The sequence below is a fragment of the Phodopus roborovskii genome, unplaced genomic scaffold (assembly GCF_943737965.1).
Source record: "Phodopus roborovskii unplaced genomic scaffold, PHOROB, whole genome shotgun sequence".
Taxonomy (NCBI): domain Eukaryota; kingdom Metazoa; phylum Chordata; class Mammalia; order Rodentia; family Cricetidae; genus Phodopus; species Phodopus roborovskii.
The window spans coordinates 34,785,284-34,805,249 of NW_026126525.1; the positions used below are offsets into that span (position 1 = coordinate 34,785,284).

At 42.1% G+C, this 19,966-nt stretch overlaps 1 protein-coding gene across 7 annotated transcripts in view; it reads left to right on the forward strand.

Annotated features, from left to right (window-relative positions):
* Apbb2 (amyloid beta precursor protein binding family B member 2) overlaps positions 1 to 19,966 on the forward strand; it is a 305,019-nt gene that overhangs the window by 156,137 nt on the left and 128,916 nt on the right. For all 7 annotated transcript variants that reach the window (XM_051198467.1, XM_051198470.1, XM_051198471.1 and 4 more), the window contains 2 exons: positions 639 to 707; positions 10,657 to 11,472. In XM_051198467.1, coding sequence (XP_051054424.1) covers positions 689 to 707; positions 10,657 to 11,472 — 835 coding nt within the window. In that variant the 5' untranslated portion in view covers positions 639 to 688. The remainder of the gene's footprint in view (positions 1 to 638; positions 708 to 10,656; positions 11,473 to 19,966) is intronic.

Consider the following 19,966-nt stretch of genomic DNA (forward strand, 5'->3'; position numbering starts at 1 on the left):
CCCTCTTCTAATGGTAATTGTTTTCCAGGTTTTTTTTTGTTTGTTTGTTTGTTTTGCTTTGCTTTGATTTTAATTATCATGATTTTTACCACTTTTTTTTTTTTTTTCTTACAGTCAGGTTTTAATTTGGGGAGAGGGGGTGGTTCAAGACAGGGTTTCTCTGTATTGCTTTGGAAGCTGTCCTCGAACTCGCTCTGTAGACCAGGCTGGCCTCAAACTCACAGAGATCCTCCTGCCTCTGCCTCCCGAGTGCTGGGATTAAAGGCATGTGCCACCAATGCCCAGCAGGTTTTAATTTTTAAAAGGCAAAGTTCACTAGATTTTTATTTTTCTCCTTAGTGCCTTCTGCTTTGTGTATGTTTGACAAGAAAAAAACATTGGAAGCTTCAGACAGACAGACAGGCATGCCTGGAATGGGCAGAGATCTTAATGTGGAAAATGTGGTTGGTTCTGTGGCAAATTCAAGTGAAAAGTTGTATGAGCAGTTATAAGTCAGCAAACATTTACACATAATCACATAATTACCAATTTTTTAAACTTTGAACCATATTTGGAAGGATTTTTAGTTCTGTGCCTGTTTCCTTTTATACTTTGTTATTTGAGGTTGTAACCTCCCAACATTTTGTTTTCAATTTTAGATTGCAAATTATAACCTGTTTCCTGCACCATTGCTGATACCCTGAGATCCATGTCAGAAGTATTTCCAGGTCAGATATGATTTTACATATTTCAATACACAGAAACAGTTGAATGTCAAAGCTTGATAATGTATATGATAGTTATTTTAATGTTTAAAGCTCATACTTGCTAAATAGCATTTTAAATTTCCACTGTTCTTTATACTATAACAGAAAAGGTAAGTATTTAAAGATTAAAATATCATTTGAATGTAACCACATGTATGTTGTTCAGGTTCATCACCGATGTTATATGAAAAGAGTACAGTTGATTGTGGCTGAAATTTAAGCTCAGTTTTCACCATCTGGCATTGTATGTTGCCTATGGACTGTTGATCTGCCCACAGAGAAGGTGTTGCTGTTGAGTCTTTGTAAACAGCATCTTGTGTCATAGGATTTGTCAAGACTAGAATCCTCCAACTCAGGATTCTCCGTGGCTCTAATTCTGATTGATTCCAGGCCTGAAGAAGACTGCCCTGATTTTATTGCATGTCCCTCTCTCTGTGTCATGACAGATGCTAGTCTCCACACCACAGTTTGGTGTAGGATTTAATTCTTGACCCTGGGGTAATATAAGGAAAAAGCGATTGTGGAAACTCTTTGAGGTAAACTCTATTAAGTGGCAAACAGTGTGTAGCTTCTCTCTCTCCCTGGATGGGTACCTATTCTGAGGTTTTAAACCAGCTAGACTTAACCATGGGTCAGTGTCTTTAGATTCTAGAATTGACCTTATCATTAAATTGTCTCAAACCTCCTTCTCTGTTGCCTAGAACTCTTTGTATTACATTTTCCACAAAGAGGTTAAAAAGAGAGCTTGATATTAGTATGTGAAAGGCAAGAAATTTGCTTCTTTTTACCTTTATATGTTTTTATTTTATGTGTATGTGTGTTTTTCTTGCATGTATATATGTACACCACATTATGTACCCAACAGTAGAATTTCTGGAACTAAAATTATAGATAGTTATAAGCCACCTTGTTGGTGCTTGGAATATAACCCGGGTCATCTGCAAGAGCAACAAGTGCTCTTAACCTCTGAGTCCTCTCTCCAGTCCCAAGAAACCCGTTTTTACTAAAGAAAGAAAAAAAAAACAACAAAAACAAAACCAGAGGGGGAAAATGTGATAAACCTAAGCTAATGCAGGATAGTCAGAAATTTAAAGCTGATTCCTGGAGGTTCCTAATTATGCTGTGATGGTTTGAAGAGGGAATAGATTGTATGTTCTTTAAAGAAGACATTTTAGGTCACCTTAATGGGCTTGTTGACTCTCCCCAGAAAATGCAGGGGAGGGAGGGTCACAAGCACCCACCTGGGGTTCTACCATCCATACCCTGCTGCCCTTCATACATGTGGTCTCAGAGGGTGCTTGAGTAGGTGGAAAGTTAACCGAAGTCAGGGCTCGGTGATATAGTCAAGTAGGTTGTGACCTATGATGGAGTGGAACTTCTCAGAGATGCAGCTGTCTTAGAATTACATGCATTCCTGTGAGCAATCATCTCCATGTTTCTGTAAATAAGCCTAGCAAACCCACCAGTTCACTCAATAAATAACCAGTAGGTAAACTGTACAGTTTAAGTATCAAGAATAATTCCTTTTTAGGAATCTTTTATGTTGAGGTAGCAAAATAAATTCAGGATCAAAACAAAGAATGAGGCCAGCAAATACACAAAGTAATATACTTTCATCTGAACCTTTCTCCTGTTGCTGTCTTCTGTCTTTCAGATATACCCATCCTCTCTACAGGTATTCAAGTTGCTTTATTCCTTGGTGGCTATATGAATACCTTAGTTATTGCCCTATTGCTGTGAGGAGACACTATGACCACTGTAACTCTTATAAAACAAAGCATTTAATTGGGGCTGGCTTATAGTTTCAGGGGTTTAGTCTGTTATCATGGTGGGAAGCATGATGGCACACAGACAGACATAATTCTTGAAAAGATCCATAGAGTCCTATCCAGATTCACAGGCATCAGGGAGAAAGAGAGCCACCGGACCTGACCTGGGCTTTGAAAGCTCAAATTCCAGCCCCAGTGACATACTTCCCATTGACAAGGCCATACCTCCTAAACCTTCTCAAGTAATACCAATCCCTGATGACGACTAAGCATTCAAATACATTAGCCTGTAGGGGCCATTCTTACTCAAACCAGAATAAGGTAAAGAAACAGCTTAATCCTCAAAGAAAGCTAGTACTGTCAGATGCATACAGGAAAAGTAAGTGTCATGTTTCCATGGTGTGTCTTGTTCTAAGTTCTCCCATTCCACCCTCAGAAACTCAAATGGTAACTGGTGAGGGGTGACCTGACCAGCAGCACCTCAAATGAGGCCAGTCTTCAATCCCATCACCCAACTGCATGGAGCTGTGACCACAGGGAACCTTTCTAAAGCAAACCTCCCAGGTTTATGCTGCCATCTGTCTAGAAAGTTCCTGTTCATCCTCGAAGGTTGAGCTCAAGTGTGCTTTCTGAGCAGGTCTCAGTACACAACAAAGTGAAGTAATTTTCCTGTTTCATAGATTTTGCTGTTTGCTTTTTCTTAATGTTATTTCCCTTTTGGAGTTGGCTTGAGAGCCAGCTGATCAGTTGCTCAAGGAAGGGTGTAATGTTCCTTTTCAGCACGCCTACTTTCTCCATCCCCATCAGTGTTCCCACGCTCGAGCATTGACTGTGTTCATCAGATGTGGCTGTAGAAGTCTAGAGTGTCATTAAAAGGAAATTCATCTCTGAAAGACACAGAGGCTTTACCAAAGAATGGATGGAGCTTGAAGTGAACAGAGAGAAGTATCACTGGGCTGGGGACCACATCTGCATAATTTCCTAATTGCCACCTAGATGTACCCATCCTGCTTTGTGTTTCCCAAGTAGCCACTCATCACATCTGCCAGGTGTGACATTTTTCTTCTTTGTCACCGATGGCCGCCTGCCTATCCCTCAGGCCAACTCAGCGTTCCCTGGAGCCTTCTCTGAACTTCTGTGTTCCTCTCTAATACCATGATTTGATAAGACCCTTTGCCCTTTTCAGATACTATGAGTTTGGGTAATGACTTCCTGTCTCGCTGTCCAAATCAGGTTGAGCCTTAGAAAAACACATCATACTCTTTTTAATAACTGACAGATAAAAATTCCCTATGTTCACTGTCTAACATATGGTTTAGAATGTATGTATGTGTTGAATGACTAACCAGTGTCTCAGATCTCCTCAGTTCCCTGCATTGTTGAACAGAGCTAGCCCTCAGGCAGTTAGGGTGAACAGGGTACAGGAAACCCTGGGGGAGGGGGTAAGGATCAGGGGCTGAGACAGCTTTCTCATGAATTGGCCTGTGAAGTTGCTCTCCCAGATCTAGGAGCTTTCGTGGTACTAAGGCTGCAGCCTCCCTGGTCCTGTGGCCCCAGCTGCCTTCTCCTAATTCGAACTTCTTTGTTCGAAGAGAACTTCTTACCGCCCCTGGCACACGGAGAGTTTGCTTTCATGGATAATACCAGGAAGCCAGCTTTAGTTTGCCTCTCCTGTCTAAAAGGAAGAGGGTGAACAATCTGAATTTATTTAATTTCCTTTATACTTTGAGGTGTAGTTCAAAAGGTCACATTCCTCAGGGAAGAAGTATTACTGTTAACTCCTCAGTGGGAATTAAATCCTGTGGCAGAAAAGAAAGTAATAATAAAGAAAATGTGAAAGTTCTCTTCAAATGTGGGGCACATTTTGGGTCTCGGCCTATCTGTTAATCCATTTCTAATTGTATCAGCATGTAATGGGGGAGAGAATGTCTGTTACTGAAGAAAACGGAGCTTGCTGTCTTTGTAGAAGACTAGAGCTCTCCAAAAGGAAAAGGAATGTGGCCAGGTGGTGGCAGCACACGCCTTTAGTCCCAGTGCTCAGGAGGCAGAGGCGGGCAGATCTTTGTGAGTTTGTGGCCAGCCTGCTTTACAAATTGAGTTACACAGAGAAATCCTGTTGTGAAAAAAAAAAAAAAAAGTAGAGAAAAAGAGAAAGGAATGGAGGGAGGGAGGGAGGGAGGGAGGGAGGGAGGGAGGGAGGGAGGGAGGGAGGGAGGGTATCCACTGCTCACTGTGGGATCCATCCTGGGTCTTCATCAGTCGATCTGAGTTAGTGGAGGGTCTGCATGACTGACTGTTGCTGTGCTGGGACCCTTGTCTCTGGGAAGGGGAGGCTGTCTTTATGAGATTAAAGAGGCTCTGGCTTACTTAGTCTTGATGATAGTCTTTTATACAAAAGATAACTTGTGTTTTAGCTGAGGCTATTAGAGTTGCCAAAAAGTTCAAGACTTAAGCAGGATAACTTGATAATCAGTGTGCTGGCCTGAGAAACCCAGGCTTTTCAGATTTAGGCTCTGTCTGTCTTTTGCCAGGACCTGGACCGTGTCTGGTGTCTTTAGGCTCTGTCTTCTTATTGGATAGATTGATGCTCAGGCAGGTTGTTGACTGCCCCACCCCACCCCCTGCTTGCCTCCAGCCCTTGAAGCTATGGATTTAAACTTTTTTTTTTTTTTAAAGGAAGAGGGGGTTTACCTTTTCTTCCCTTCTTTCTCCTCCTTGTTGTCCTTTGGGACAAAGCCTCACTATTGAGCCCAGGCTGACTTCCAGCTGGTGGTGGTCCTCCTGCCTTATCCTCCTGAGAGGTACAAGCTCGTAGCATCTGTGCTGAACTCCTGATCCTAAGAGCTGTGAGGGTGACTTTTCCCTCTTAGTCAGTCTTGTTCACTGTTGCAGCCTTAACTTAGAAGTATGTCTGACACAGAGTAGTAGGGGAAATCAGTGAAGGAATGAGTGAGTGGATGCCAAGGAAGCTTAATTTCCCCAAGAAAGAGTGAGACCATGCAAAGAGAAAAGGGAGGAAGGGATACGTGCCAGGAGGTAATAGTTATTTCTCACCTATGCAGGAGAGTGATGACTCCTGTTCTTGTCACTCTTAAATCTGAAATAGAAATTGATCCCCTTGAATTAATGTTGGGCCTTTGTGTTAGTTACTTTTCTCTGTTCTGTGACAAAATACATAACAAAAACAAGGGCCAGAGTGAAGGGTTTGTTCTGGCTGAGGGTTCGAGGGTACGATCCATAGCAACAGGGAAGTCATGGCAGCGGGCATTGGGGGGGCAGCCACTAACATCACATCTGCTGTCAGGAAGTGGAGAGATGTGAAAGCTGATGCAGTGTACTTTCTCTCTTCATTCAGTTGAGGTCCCAGTCCCTGGAAAAATGCCACCCATATTTGGGGTAGGTATACTTATCTCAATCACCACAATGTGGAGAAGTCCCTTACAGATTCATACAGAGGTTTGTCTCCTAGATGATTTAGATGTTGTCAGATTGACAATGATATTAACTATCACAGTCTTCAGACGTCAGACTCTACATAGTGTGATAATGGAGTCCTGGCGGGTATGGTAGTTAATGACAAATCCCAAAGGAAGGCCACCTCAGTGTGGAAGACCAGTTCTCATGGCCACTGGCATTTTGTGGGTTCATTCCTCGCCAATTGTGCTTCTCTTGTTTATGTGTTCCTGGACTTGAAGAGTCTGCTGAATGATAGATGCTTGATAAAGATTTCAGGAATGAGAAAATGAATTCAGGTGTATGCCAGACTTTATAAAAAGGAACTGGAAATTCTTTATCTATCTAGGTATGTCTGTCTGTCTGTCTGTCTGTCTGTCTGTCTGTCTGTGGGGGGTGGGAGGGAGAACTGGGCTTGATGGCAAACTCCTAATCCTGTCACTTGGAGAAGAGAAATGGATGGATTGAAAGTTCAAGGTTAGCCTTGACTACAGAGCAAGTGTTAGGTCAATCTGGGCTCCATGAGACCCTTTGTGAACATAAGAAAAAAAAAAATACTAAAGTAAAGTTGATTGAAGTCAGCCGCTATTGATTATAGTCTGAGCATGGCCCCAGTGTTGAAAGTGACATGTTGAAGAGTCCGAAATGTTGACTAGAGAAATCAAGAGAAGCTGAGATCGTACTGTGAGAGAGGACATGCCATCCTTTATTTTTATAGACACAGAATAGCCCCCTTTCTCCAAATTTGCTTAAGTGTTACGTTGCTTTCCTAGCCTAATTTCCTTTCCTTCCTTTTTACAAGTGGTGCAGGTGCTTGATGCACCTGAAGGCAAGGACTGGTAGAAGGCCCAGAGTTGGATGGTGTACAGCAGAGTTTTGCCTGTGCCTTCTGTGTCTCTCACACTGAAACATGGAGACTCTTGGTTCAGTAGGTTGACTGTTGAGGATCAGTCATGTCTGATAGAGAAGTGCACCAGCCAGCTGTATCACAAAACATCCAGCTGCAGCTCTAAGTCTCTTCTCTTTTCTGAAGTCATGGCAGACTTCAGCAAGAATTTCTTTGAGCCAGGATGGAGAAGCAAGACAAACTGACCTTAGATATTAGATGAAAGGACTTCATTAAATCCTATTCAGTCTCAGTGTGGGGATAAAGCTGAGATAATGATCATTGATCCCCATTTCTGGGAAAAAATAAAATGAATCTGATGCTAACTGCACAGTAGTAGTAGCTTGCCTCGACTTTTATTTAGGGTGGAGGGTGCTAAGATAGGCTTTCACAGTAACAGCTGGCTCACATTTCAATTCTTAAGATGTTAATGAAACCAGTGATTTCCAGCCTATCTACAGATAATCTATTGTTGTATGCTGTTGTGCTGCTTGGTGGAGGCCACAGTCGAGCAGCAAAGCACACCAGGATAAAGACACCTGATTGGAGTGATGCTGCTCTAGAGATGTTTTCATAAAGATGAAGGGAGGGGAGGCCAGGAGCCCTGGAGTCTGGCTGGAGAAGAGAGATCTTCACAAAGAGCCAGTGTCTACCATGACTCATAGAAGAGTGGAGTTTGTAACAGAGGGAAGGACACTGAGGACATGTGCAGTGAGAGCATTGCACTCGCCTCTGGCCTTGGTGTGTCAGGTGTACATAGTTCAACCCTCCATATCTATAGCTTCCCAACTTGGCCGTGCCCAAGAACCACCCACAATACACTGTACCCTCACAGTCCCAGTCCTCGGCTAAAGGAGCCCACACCTTTGGGGTGGGGGTGTCTCTTGAGGGTAGAGAGCGCTTCCTTGTCCCTTTATTCCTTGCACCTATAATCCTGGCCTCTATTTCCCCCCAGCTCTTCACCCTCTCATGACTTTGGCCTTCCTTCGATCCCAGAGGCCAAAACCCTTCTGTGCTTATTTCCTTCTCCCCTCCCTCCTCTTGTATGTACCCCTTGTCAAGGGGAGGCTCACTGTGCCCATCTGCTGTGGCCCCTTTCTCGTCTCTCATCACCTGGACTGGACTTATTAACTGTGGTTGTGTATGCCGTCACCCTCTCCACTGACTTCTGCTTTTACAGCCTCTAAAACAAGAAAAATGTGACTAAGAGTCCCATTGCTTCCTAGACCCCACCCCTTCCTGCAGCTAGTGTCTTTTCCTACTTTGTTCTTTGTGACACTTTTTATTGGGTCGCTTTCTACCCACTGTGTCATTGCCTTGGAACTGATAAAGTGGAAGTCACTGTCATATTCAGGTTCAGGTTTCAACTCAGTCTTGACCCTAAATCCTGGTGGCTGATGAGTACTCAGACATCAGTATGGCCTGGTCAGGAGGGATGGGATGAGAACTGGAGCTCCCTGGAAGACAGCCAGACTTTAAACTTTCTCAACCCTGCTGCCTCTCTTCGCTGTCTTGACTGTTTTGTTGGAGTAACCTTTGGAATTTTCTGAATGCCCGCCTATAGTGAAGCCTGTATAGATACAGCTTCTTTGTCCCTCAGTTACCTGCTTATGCTCCATGTGTCTACAATAAGAGTTATGTCTATTGTTCTCAACTTATGATAAAGCTTGAGGGGAACCTTGCATGGGGGATCTTGACAGATTCCATGGGGGACAAACATGCACTCTACCATTGAGCTGCAGCCCAACCAAAGCTATTGAATATTAAAGTCATCCAGAAATTATGATGGCATTCTTTCTACAAAACATTTATTGTTGTAAGTGTAGTAGACAAGAATGTCTTCCTAATAACATTGTTAGGTTATGATAAAATAGCCTCATGGAAACTTTTGCCATGCCTTTTCGGACACTAGGTAGCTTCCACTTTCTCATAATGTTACTGTAAATGCCCAAGTAACTTTCTATGGTGTGTGTGTGTGTGTGTGTGTGTGTGTGTGTGTGTATGTCTCAGGGAAAACTATATGTAGATTCAGAGTGTGACCTGCTCATCTCAAGTGCTACTTTTTAAAAAAATATTTATTTATTATGTGTACAGAGTTCTACTTACATGCCAGAAGATGGCACAAGATATCATTGTAAATGGTTTTAAGCCACCATGTGGTTGCTGGGAATTGACTCAGGTTTTAAGAGTTCCAGGGCTCTTAACCTTTGAGCCACCTCTCCAGCGCCCTCAAGTGCTGCTTTTTCAGTGAGGCTCAGAAATGTATGTTTTCAATAAAATAGCAGTAGTAGCCTGTCATTTAAAAATGTAAATATTAGTCAACAGAATATTGTTTAAAAGGAGAAAACACTATAATTTTTATTACTTTAGAACTTGACATGGGAGCTGAGTTTTGGAATGCTGGGCATGTAGCAATCTTTATAAACAATAGCTTTCCAGGAGAGGACCCAAAGTCTAACCACTGGGAGTTACAGCCCTTCACTGTCTTATGGGCCACATGGGCATCTTACTAATAAGGATGTTACCTGCAGTGAGTGGGTACTTTCCGGAAGCCCCAACTTCTAGAAACTCTAAAATGGCCAGCCTGGAGCATTTTGATGATAGAGATGCCACCACAGGAAATTCTTATCCTTTTCCTCTGTGGGGATCCCTGTTTGCCAAGGAGAGGAGGAGGGAGCGGTCAGAATACAATTTCAAGAATGGAGGAAGCTGTGCTTGGTCCCTCTGCTGTTGCTGCAGAGACTGTAGGTCTCTCTGGAGGACCAAGAATCAGATAAGCAGGAAGCAATTGCTCACAGACAGAAAGAAGCCTGAACCTTAGGAATCCTTGCTGATGAATTTCATAGACTTTTAGCACCAGAAGCCTTCCTCTCTTCCTAGCAGGAGACAGAAATTAATCTCTGATGGTACAAAGAGTGTTTGAGATAAATTCGACTGTCAGGTTGTTTGCTAGGTGTCTTTTGCAAGGGCACGTGGTGACTGCAACAGCTGAGCCTGTTTTTTAATTCAGAGGTATACATTCAGACTCCTTGGGGGCTCTCACATGTTGTGTGTTGCCCAGGGCTGCATCTCTAGTAATGGTATTTTGTGTGTGTGCGTGCACTTGCGTACTAGTTTGTGTTCTTGAGGAATGAAGCTATTTATTTGATTTTTTTTTTTCAAATATTGTCAACTAAGCCCAGACCAAATATGTTCACAAAGACATTAGCAGATTCTGATGGTGGTTTGGTTTTCCAGGTGTTCAGAATATAATCTCAGAACGTGGCTAGGGAAATTACCTTGAACACATGGGATGTCATTGAACAATGATCTTTTGTGTTAATTATGAATGTTGAAGTACGGAAGGAATGTCAGAGCAGTTTTGTTGTTGATGACAATGTTGGCAAAAGGAACTGCAGGTTTAAAACTAAAGATAGGATGTGAAGTTGCTGTTTGGAAATGGTATGGTTTTCAAAGTTGTGAAGATTAAAGACTGCTGACCAGAAGAAAATGCTCATATATGAATGTATAAAGAAGTTTTTTACACCATGTAAAATGTAGACCCTAGGACTTCTTAACATCTGTGTTAAATTAGCTTTTGGGTTTACACACACACACACACACAAAAACAACCTTTCTTTACTCTCATTCAATAAAATGAATAAATTAGGACATGAAATGGGCCATTTCTGTAAGAAGGTCTCATTTGACAGAAGTGTTTGTTCTTACAATGCTCTGTTTAGAAGTGGCCACTCACACTGTATGCTAAGTTGTTTGATTATGACCTGTGCATTATAACCAATTTCCTTTTTGTTCCCCACAGCTGACTCAGGTGTTGACACCTTGGCAGTGTTTATGGCCAGCAGTGGAACTACAGACGTTGCAAATCGAAACAGCCCAGCCACTCCACCGAATACCCTTAATCTTCGTTCCTCCCACAATGAACTGTTAAATGCTGAAATCAAACACTCAGATGCCAAGAACAGCACACCCCCCAAATGCAGGAAAAAATATGCATTGACTAATATCCAGGCGGCTATGGGTCTGTCAGATCCAGCCGTACAGCCTCTGCTGGGAAATGGCTCTGCCAACATCAAGCTGGTGAAAAATGGGGAGAACCAACTCCGCAAGGCTGCGGAACAGGGGCAGCAGGACCCCAACAAAAACATCAGCCCCACAGCGGTCATCAACATAACTTCTGAGAAGCTGGAGGTTAAAGATCTCCACCCACCAGAATCCTCAAGCTGTGAGATTTTGCCCTCCCAGCCCAGGAGAACTAAGAGCTTTCTCAATTACTATGCAGACCTGGAAACCTCAGCTAGAGATCTAGGACAGAATCTGGGCCCCTGCCAAGGGGTCGGGGAAGAGAAAGCCCAGCCAGGCCCTGGCCAGGCCCCTGTAGTCATTGGGAATGGTGACTTGCTGATGCAGAAACCAAACAGACCCCAGTCCAGCCCAGAGGATGGCCAAGTAGCCACAGTGTCATCCAGCCCAGAGACCAAGAAGGACCACCCAAAAACAGGAGCCAAAACTGACTGTGCACTTCATCGGATCCAGAACCTGGCACCAAGTGATGAGGAATCCAGCTGGACAACACTGTCCCAAGACAGTGCCTCTCCCAGCTCCCCAGATGAAACAGGTACCTGGGGAATAGAACAGTCCCACCTGGTAATTTTCCATTGGTGTTTTTAAATAGCGGTGGAGTAAATAAATCTCTCCCAGCTGAAAATTGTTGGCTCCAGCTAGAGAAACACGTGGGTGAAATCAAGCAGCATGTGGAAACTATCATTAGGTTTCTCAGGCAAATTGTGGGTTCGTTTCATTTTGGGTCATCCATAAATTGTTCTGGTACATACTTCCATAAAAATAATAGTTCCTGGTTTAAGTATGGCCTATTGTCAGCTCTGGTGAGGCATTAGACTTGTAATACAGGGCGAACTGTTTTGGGTATTGTCTAGAAACATCAGGTTTTGTTAAATAAATAATAAAAGAAAAATAGTTGTCAAGGGCAGGCTGTAATTTAACTAAAAGAAACCACTATTTCAAGGTTCTCAGAACTTCGTTATGATCAAGTTTATGAAAACTTAAAAAAAATGTCCAGAACATTAAAAGTCAGGTCTTGAAAGACATTTTCCTCTTGACCTTTATTGGGGAATATTTTAGTAGCCTAATCAAGTAATATTTAGACATTCAAGATTTTAAGTAGTGTGAGTGATTTTCGCCTGTCAGTACATCTGTCTGTAGCTTTTGTCAGGAATGGTCTAGTCTGGTGTAGTGTGACAGCAATGAAGAGAGTCTTAAAAGTCAGCCACTCCTCCTCCATTTCATTTTCTCAGAGTTCCCACTCGACCAATCAGAAAACTGTAAGCTCTAGAGTACTTTGTGCTGAATGAATTCAGTGTAAATAACATCCACACATGTGGCTCAGCATCTGCATAGCACTCTGAGTCAGGTAGACCAGATGGCCCACCAGGGAGCCCGATGTCATTTTCCAAAAGGTAGGGCAAAGAAGGTACAAGGAGTGAAAATTAAAATAGAGAGAGAGAGAAAGAGAGGGGGGGAAGTTAATACATTTATTCAAAAGAGGGAGGAAAAAGGAGTAGTTTGAAGTGCCTTGTAAATCCTAACTCTTTCTGAATTAGATTTCATCAGCCTGCTGGAATTGGCTATGGCAGTAGAAAAGCTGAGTGAAATCATTTTATCTTTGCCTGGCCCTGGAGTCATCATTATGTTTAGTAATATCATTATGACCACAGCCCTCTATGACTTTAGAGAATTCCTGTCCTGTACCTGAGAGACATTTTCACCTGCTAGTGGTTGAGTCTATGTGGCCCAACTTAAGACCTTGTGTCCTACTATGGTTGACACAGCCTTTCTGCTGCTATTGCAGGCATGGTGTGTCTGGTGCACTTAAATTTGAATGAACTAGAAGATAGTGAGTGAAGAATGAAGCCTCTGCTCCCAACTCTAGCCCCTCTTCCTTAGTGATGACCACCTTTTAAGGAGGGTATTTCTTCTAGAAAACATTTTAGGCATGTGGCTGTATTTATAATTTTTTTAAATTTATGAAAATTTTTGAGGTTTTATTTTTTGAGCTCTTGTCTCTTAGAAGTGTAAACTAATATATATATAATCACAATCATCTACTTGATGCAGATGACCCTCCATAGCCATTAGTTCCACAGCTGCAGATTCAAACCAACTGTGGATTGAAAATGCTTGGGGTAAAATTACAGCTGTACCAACGTACATGCTTGGACCTTTTTGTCGTCTTTCCTAAAATGGTATAATAACTATTTGTGTAGCATATACATTCCATTGTTACATGCAGCCTTTAATTTTGGTGTTCATAGTGATCCTAGAACCAATTTCCCTGAAGACACCAAGAGATAAGTGTGTTTAAATAATACACAGGGCAGAGGTGGAGGGGGTGTGCACCACGATGAGGATTTAAAAATCCCCACAGAAATACCCAATATCTACTAGCTATTACAACTGGATTATTGTTACAAGGGTTCATCATTCTGTTCTTAAAATTTTGTTTTTAAAAATTTCATGTAAGATGTTAAAAAAAGAATTCAGTTTTGGTTGTTAATTCTTCACTTTTTAAAGACTGTATTTTATACGTGCACTGGAGCTGTAGCTTAGTGGTAGGTCACTCGCTTATCATACGCAAGGCTCTGGGTTTGGTCCCCAGCATAGCAAAGGGGAAGGGGGGGGAGGTAGGGAAAAAGAGAGGGAGGGGGGAGAGAGGGAGGGAGGAAATTTGAAGATCCAGTGACTTTTTTTGTTTTACTTTGCACTGAGTATTTATTGCAATACCCAACAGCTAAGTTAAAGAGCTTTAATTTGATATATATATATATATATATATATATATATATATATATATGGGTTTGTGTTGGGTGAGCATATGTGTATGTGTGAGTACACAGAGGTTAGTGTCTGGTGTCATCTTCTGTCACTCTCCACTGTTTAAGAAACAGTCTGGGGATTGAACTTAGATCCTCAGGCTTGGCAGCAAGTGTCTTTACTTACTGAGCCATCTTTCTGGCCTTCCACCATATTTATCTTTATTTTTGTGTTTGAAGCAGGGTCTCTTGCTCAGCATGGTCCTCACATTGGCTAAACTGGCTGTCCAGTGAGATCCAGGAATCTGCCTGCTCCTGCCCTCAGTGTGCCATCATACCCAGCTTTTTAATCATGTTCTGGGTATTTGAACTTGGGTCTTTGTGCTTGCACAGCCAGCCAGTGCTTTCCCCACCAAGCATCTCCCCAGCCTCCACTTCAGTCTCTTTTATTTTATATGCTGTGCTGTCATAGACAAGTTCAGTGAGGTATTTTAAAAGGTTTCTTCATTGACTATGAGTGTCGGTAAGGAAGGAAAACAAAAACAAAACAAAACAAAAAATGAGGAAAGTACTATAATCAGGGCTGGCTGAGCAATTAAGAGCAGTGATGGTTTTTCCAGAGGACCCAGGTTCTGTTCCCAGCACCTGTGTAGAAACTCACAGTTGTTTATACCATCAGTTACAGGTGACCTGATGCTTTTTTCTGGCTGGCCTCCATGGGCACTGCATGCAAGTGTGCACAGATATAGATACAGGCAAAACACACATTACATAAAAAATGTAAAGGTAAATAGGTATGTCTTTTAAGAACTGTAAGCTAACCTTGAGCTTTCCTGGAAAATGGTCACTTTGTGATCCTGGCACCCACTTGGCTTGGCAGGCCCCAGTGTCTCTAGTATAGTATAATTTCAGGAACCCTCTTAAAACCACCTCAGAACTAGTTTGTGGACTCCTCTTGAAATGGATGCTCTCTCTTTCCTAACTGAGGGTTTTTAAGGAGTGAACCCGGTGCAGTGAAATAAAGTGGGTGATTCTTTGGCATCTGTGTCGGTTCATGTCCAGTGAAGCAGTATTGTTAATGTTTAAAACTGACACAACACAGTTTAAATGAAGAATCATGTGTGTCTCTTGTAAAGGCAAAATTAGTATTTATGTTTTATCCATTCTGTTTACTGAAGATAATGGTGATCAATGTGAACACTACCTGTTGAGTGAAAACAAAGATAGGGAATATTCCTAAGACATTGGCAAGCAGCACCCCAGCTGTATGTAAAATGTACATTGACATGCTGAGTTGCTTAGTGTTAAGTCAACAGGCACCACATTGAGTATGTTTTATGACTAAGTCACAATATACTTGTCCTTGGAATTCAAGCTGTGTTTTGGGGAGCCCAGGAAAAATAGAGCAGACTCATGTGTACCTTAGGGCATCCTTTCAGAGTTAGAGTGTGCTATTTATAAAAGAAAATACATTGCCTAATGACAGGACTGACCACTCCATATTGCCTTTCTTTCTGAATTGTCCCCTCTAGCTTTGCGGTGGCATTTTTGCTCCATTGATCATGTGTACTGTATGTTGCCACCTTCTCCTCCTGTGCCATTTGTCCTTTGACAAAACTAGAGGCTGTTTGCAAAAAGGAAAGCAAGCCTTGACTCTACAGGGCTTTCATGGAGCTTTGGGAAAACAAAGGGCTGGATTGTTTTGTCTTTTAAAGTGAGGACATTGGATCTAGCTAGAATCCCTCCTTAGGTCTAAGTGGCCCCAGGTAGACAGGATGACTCAGATAAATACATGTTGCTCAGCCCTGTATAGTCTCTCTGTAAATTGCTTGGTGCTCTATGTTAGGCACCTCATTTAGACCCCTCCAGGACATGAACTTGTAACTTAAGATTTATTTGAGCCTCACAGAGTTGGGAGCCATAGATTATGGGTGTCCTTTCCCATTCTCCCTTGCCTGGGATCAAACTTTGCACATGCTCAGCCTCTGTTTCTACTTCTGTCTCTACTGTTGAACTGTCCAGCATTCCACACTGAGCTGTCGGAGCCAAGAGTGTGGCTGTGGTTGCAGTACTCTATTAATTCTTGGAGAACATGGGCTCCAGAGCCAGCTGCACTTCCTTTCCAGGTGTTCCACATGCAAAGCTGATGTGCAGGGTAGTCACAGCTTCTGCATAGACTCTCTGCTAAAGAGGAAAAGGGGGCACCCAGAAAGAACTCTTGTCAGTACCTGAAATACAGGTGAGCTTGGTAAATAAGTCATGATAAATTGAATAAAAGATGGAGGTTGTCTACATATCCCCCAGATAACCCACATGTGTTGAATGGGACATTTGATGTTATATTTAATCAATGTCTGATTCTGGTATTGTATATATTTTATAATTTAACTGATATTACTGCCTCATACTGAATGATGCTGAATGACTAAGGATATCAGGAAAGCGAGTTTGTTCCTGTTCTGTCCAATGTAGATGACTGTGCCGGCATTTGAAGCCAGGTATTTGGACACAGCATTTTTAGTGTCCATTATCCTACAGTTGTGAGATTTGGGCATGTAGAATGTAGCCACAGGGCTGAATACCTCTGATTTTAACCTGTTCACTGTTTGTACAGTAGTTATTGATAGAACCCAGAAAATGAAAATTATATCTTAGCAGATATGTCCGTACCTATAGGCAATTAAGATTTGACTCAAATGCTGTCAACTTTGTGAAACATTTAGGAGATCCATTCTCTGTATGCCAACCCCCCAAATAGTTCCAAGTGTTGCTGTGTTCTTCCCATCCTTTGCTGCCCAACTCTAAAGTTGTCAATTAGACTCAGAACTCCGTGAAAGTTTCTCCAGGTCTCCATGATGCATGCCTGAGGATCTTCCAGTGCACTTCATGGTACATTGTAGCAAGCCCCATATATGATACCATTTGCTGGATGGATGCGACTGGCTCATGGTAGTTGTGCATGCTCTCTGATATTTACTACACATGTGCATCAAAAGAACATGTGAGTGCAGCCTGTGTAAAGGACATGTTGAGAGCATTTGGACAAGATTCTTACTCACAGTGGAGGCTCCAGGGAGTCTGCACTGGAATCGGTAACTCGTCTGCCACAGCCTTCCTCTCAGAGCTGATAGGTCTGTCAGTCAAAGGAGTCCATGCCAAGGACAGGAGCCACTTGGCCTTCACCTTCTGCTTGGACATACAATTAATTCTGTCCTGGGCCAAAGTGAAACTCATCTGCATGCATGGTTTTCAGTTTTGTCATTGTGAATAGTCAGATGGAGGCTGAAGCCAGGCAAGAATCTCATCTGTCAACAGGGCCATCGGCATTGAAGTGCAACTGAGCTGTGGATAAATGCATGGCTCTCAAACCTTTAAAAATTTCTTCTGAACATTCATCATTCCTCAGATGGCGTTTTAGTAATTCAATTGTAATTTTCCTTTTCTCTTAAACTTCCAGAATATTGGGAAAGTGCAGTCTTCAACTTGTATGCCCCACTAATTGGGTTCTCTCAGATCCTTGGAGTGATTTCACTAGCCTTCCAGTTGTCTCCTCAGTTGGGAGCTCCATGATGTGACAGATGTGAGATGTTTCCAAAATAGTCAAGCACACTATATTCTGGGATAGATCATGTCTTCTAAATTAGATTTCATTGCCTCTGGGGCAAAATGAATGAAAATATTTATCTTACTTACGAAATTAAAGAAGAAAATTTTGCTCAATTTAGTCTTTGAAATTTTTAAGCCAAAAATACATTTCAAACAGCTATGGTACAACACGCTTTTAATTCGAGCTTCCAGGAGTCAGAAGCAGGCAGATCTCTGTGAGTTTCTGACCAGCCTCATCTATATAGTGAGTTCCAGGCCAGCCACAACCACATAGTGAGGCCTTCTAAAAATGTGCATGTGTGCACATATGTGCACACATGCATGCGTTTTAATGAATGTTTAAGATATCAGGTTACCTGCTATTGTACAGTATGCTAGCTCCTTCAGGGAACAGGAGGATTAACTTTCTGTATTAACCATTGGCTGCATTTCCTGCCACCTCTCTTCCTGTACTAGTACTCCTCATGTACCCTGGGACACCTTAGAAATAAAGGCATCTCCAGATTGTGTTGTTCTATAAAATATTGTAGAAAATCTTAAATCAGGAGCTGGAAGGATGGCTCAGTGGTCAAGAACATTTGCTGCTCTTGCCAAGGACCTGGGTTTAGTTCCCTGCACCCACATGGCAGCTCATACCTATCTGTGACTCCAGTTCCAGAGGATCAGTGCCCTCTTCTGGCCTCAGCTGATAGTAGTCATGGATATAGTGTACAAAGATGCATGTACATAAGCAGGTACATACATAAAAAATAATACTAAAACAAATCTTTTTACAAGAAAATATTGATTTAGATGCTAGTACTTCCATTGAGATTTTATGTAAAAGCACAGGCCTCATGCTTCTCTTGTAATTTCAGAAATCTTATAACCCAGAGTCCAAATGGGAGAGACAAGAACCTCTTTGGGCTAGGGCCCTCCCTCTGTTTATCAAGGCATCTGTCAGGCTTGAGGTCCTTTGCTCTAGCTAATAATGGCCTCAGAGTCCATGCACACACATATGGAATATTATAGTAGAAAGAAGCAAGCTAACGTGTTGATCTTTGCTGTTGCAGCTACAGATAACTGTAATGACATTGTAGCAACATCCTCAGATTGAGATGCCTCTTTTAATCATTAGGCATCCCATGCCTTCTGGTTGAATCATAAAGTGTGGCATGAATCGTTAAGAAAAACACACTTACAATTTCCAAAGACATCTTCAAATGAATCCGATTAGAGAAGGGTAAACATTCGCCAAGATGTGGGTGGCTCATAAATCCCATGCGGGAAGGCTGACTCAGTTAATATACACCCAATTTGTGCTTGTTATTGTATGGGTGGTTGCCAGTTACTTCTCAGTCCTAGTTTTTGTTTGTTTGCTTGTTTGGTGCTAAGAGTTGAGCCCTGGCTTTGTGCATGTGTAGCATGAGCCCTACATGAAGCCTATCCCAGAACCCAAAACATAATTTATGCATTGTACATTCCTATTAGAACCCTTTGAATGAAAAAATGATGAAATAAAAGCTTCCCATTCAAACATGACTGGCAAATAGTCAAATAATTTGACTATTAGAAGATGCTATGTGGTTTGCATTCTATGGGCACAAAGCAAGAGAATGAGATCACTCATCTTGTGGGTTGGTACCTAAAAGGAGAACTGAACTTCCCTGTGTATAAGCTTTTGTTATTTTCTTTTTCTTTAGCTTTCCATCAGTTACCCTTGAATATGACAGATTTGGACCTTCTGAAGAATTTTCCCTTGGTATCCTCAGGAACATTGTTAGTTGATGTTTTTCTCCTTCAGTGTTACATGGCAAATTCTTCATATAGAACTGTGCTGAACTGGTACATCTTAGACATTTAGTCCTCCAACCTATCAGTTGCTTGTTTGGGATATTGATTTTGGTCTTGTCATCGGTTACCAGGACAGTGTACCACTTACAAAGGGCTGTATAAACTATATAAGATCCCTGACCCATGAAAGCCTATTTAATCTCTAGTAGACATAAAGAATATTAATAGAACCTTTCTCAGAATGTTCTAGAAGAAAACATGGCCAACTTTCTTTTTAATGTGGAACTGTCAAAAATTAAAATCTAAGTTGGATGATTCCCAACTTCTAGTCATTGGGGACAGACTGGTTTTGGGGTATACAGGAAGTTCAAGGGCTGGGGATGGTCCCATCTTTGCAATTGTAGCTTCTAGTTACTTGTCAGTGTTATTTTATCGCTCCAGTCCCTGCTCTGCTATCCTTAGTGGGAGATTTTGGCCATCACCTCTATGCATCACTGGCTCATGGAACGGATGATGACATGGGGTGGTCTCACTTCCCTCTGTCCCCAGAGCAGACAGCAACCTGTCAGGATTTCACAGTGGCTTTCACCCTTTAGTTGCTCTCCTGTCCCTCTGTCACCTGTTTGCTTTCTTCCATGTACTGTGGAACAAGGGCCCGAATCAGAGAGTGAACTCCATGTATAATAAATTGGAGAGAAACATTTTCACCTTGGGTTCCTCTTTAATGGATGATACTGAATTAGTGAGTAAATAAATAAATATTTTCATAGTACTTTAGTCAGGATGATAAGGTAGCCATGATCTATTTGTGTGTTTTTAAGGTACTGCATGGCTACAGGGTTCAGAATAGGCATAGAGCTGCACTTTGTTGCTCTATGTTGACCAGGCTCCAGGCGGTCTTCC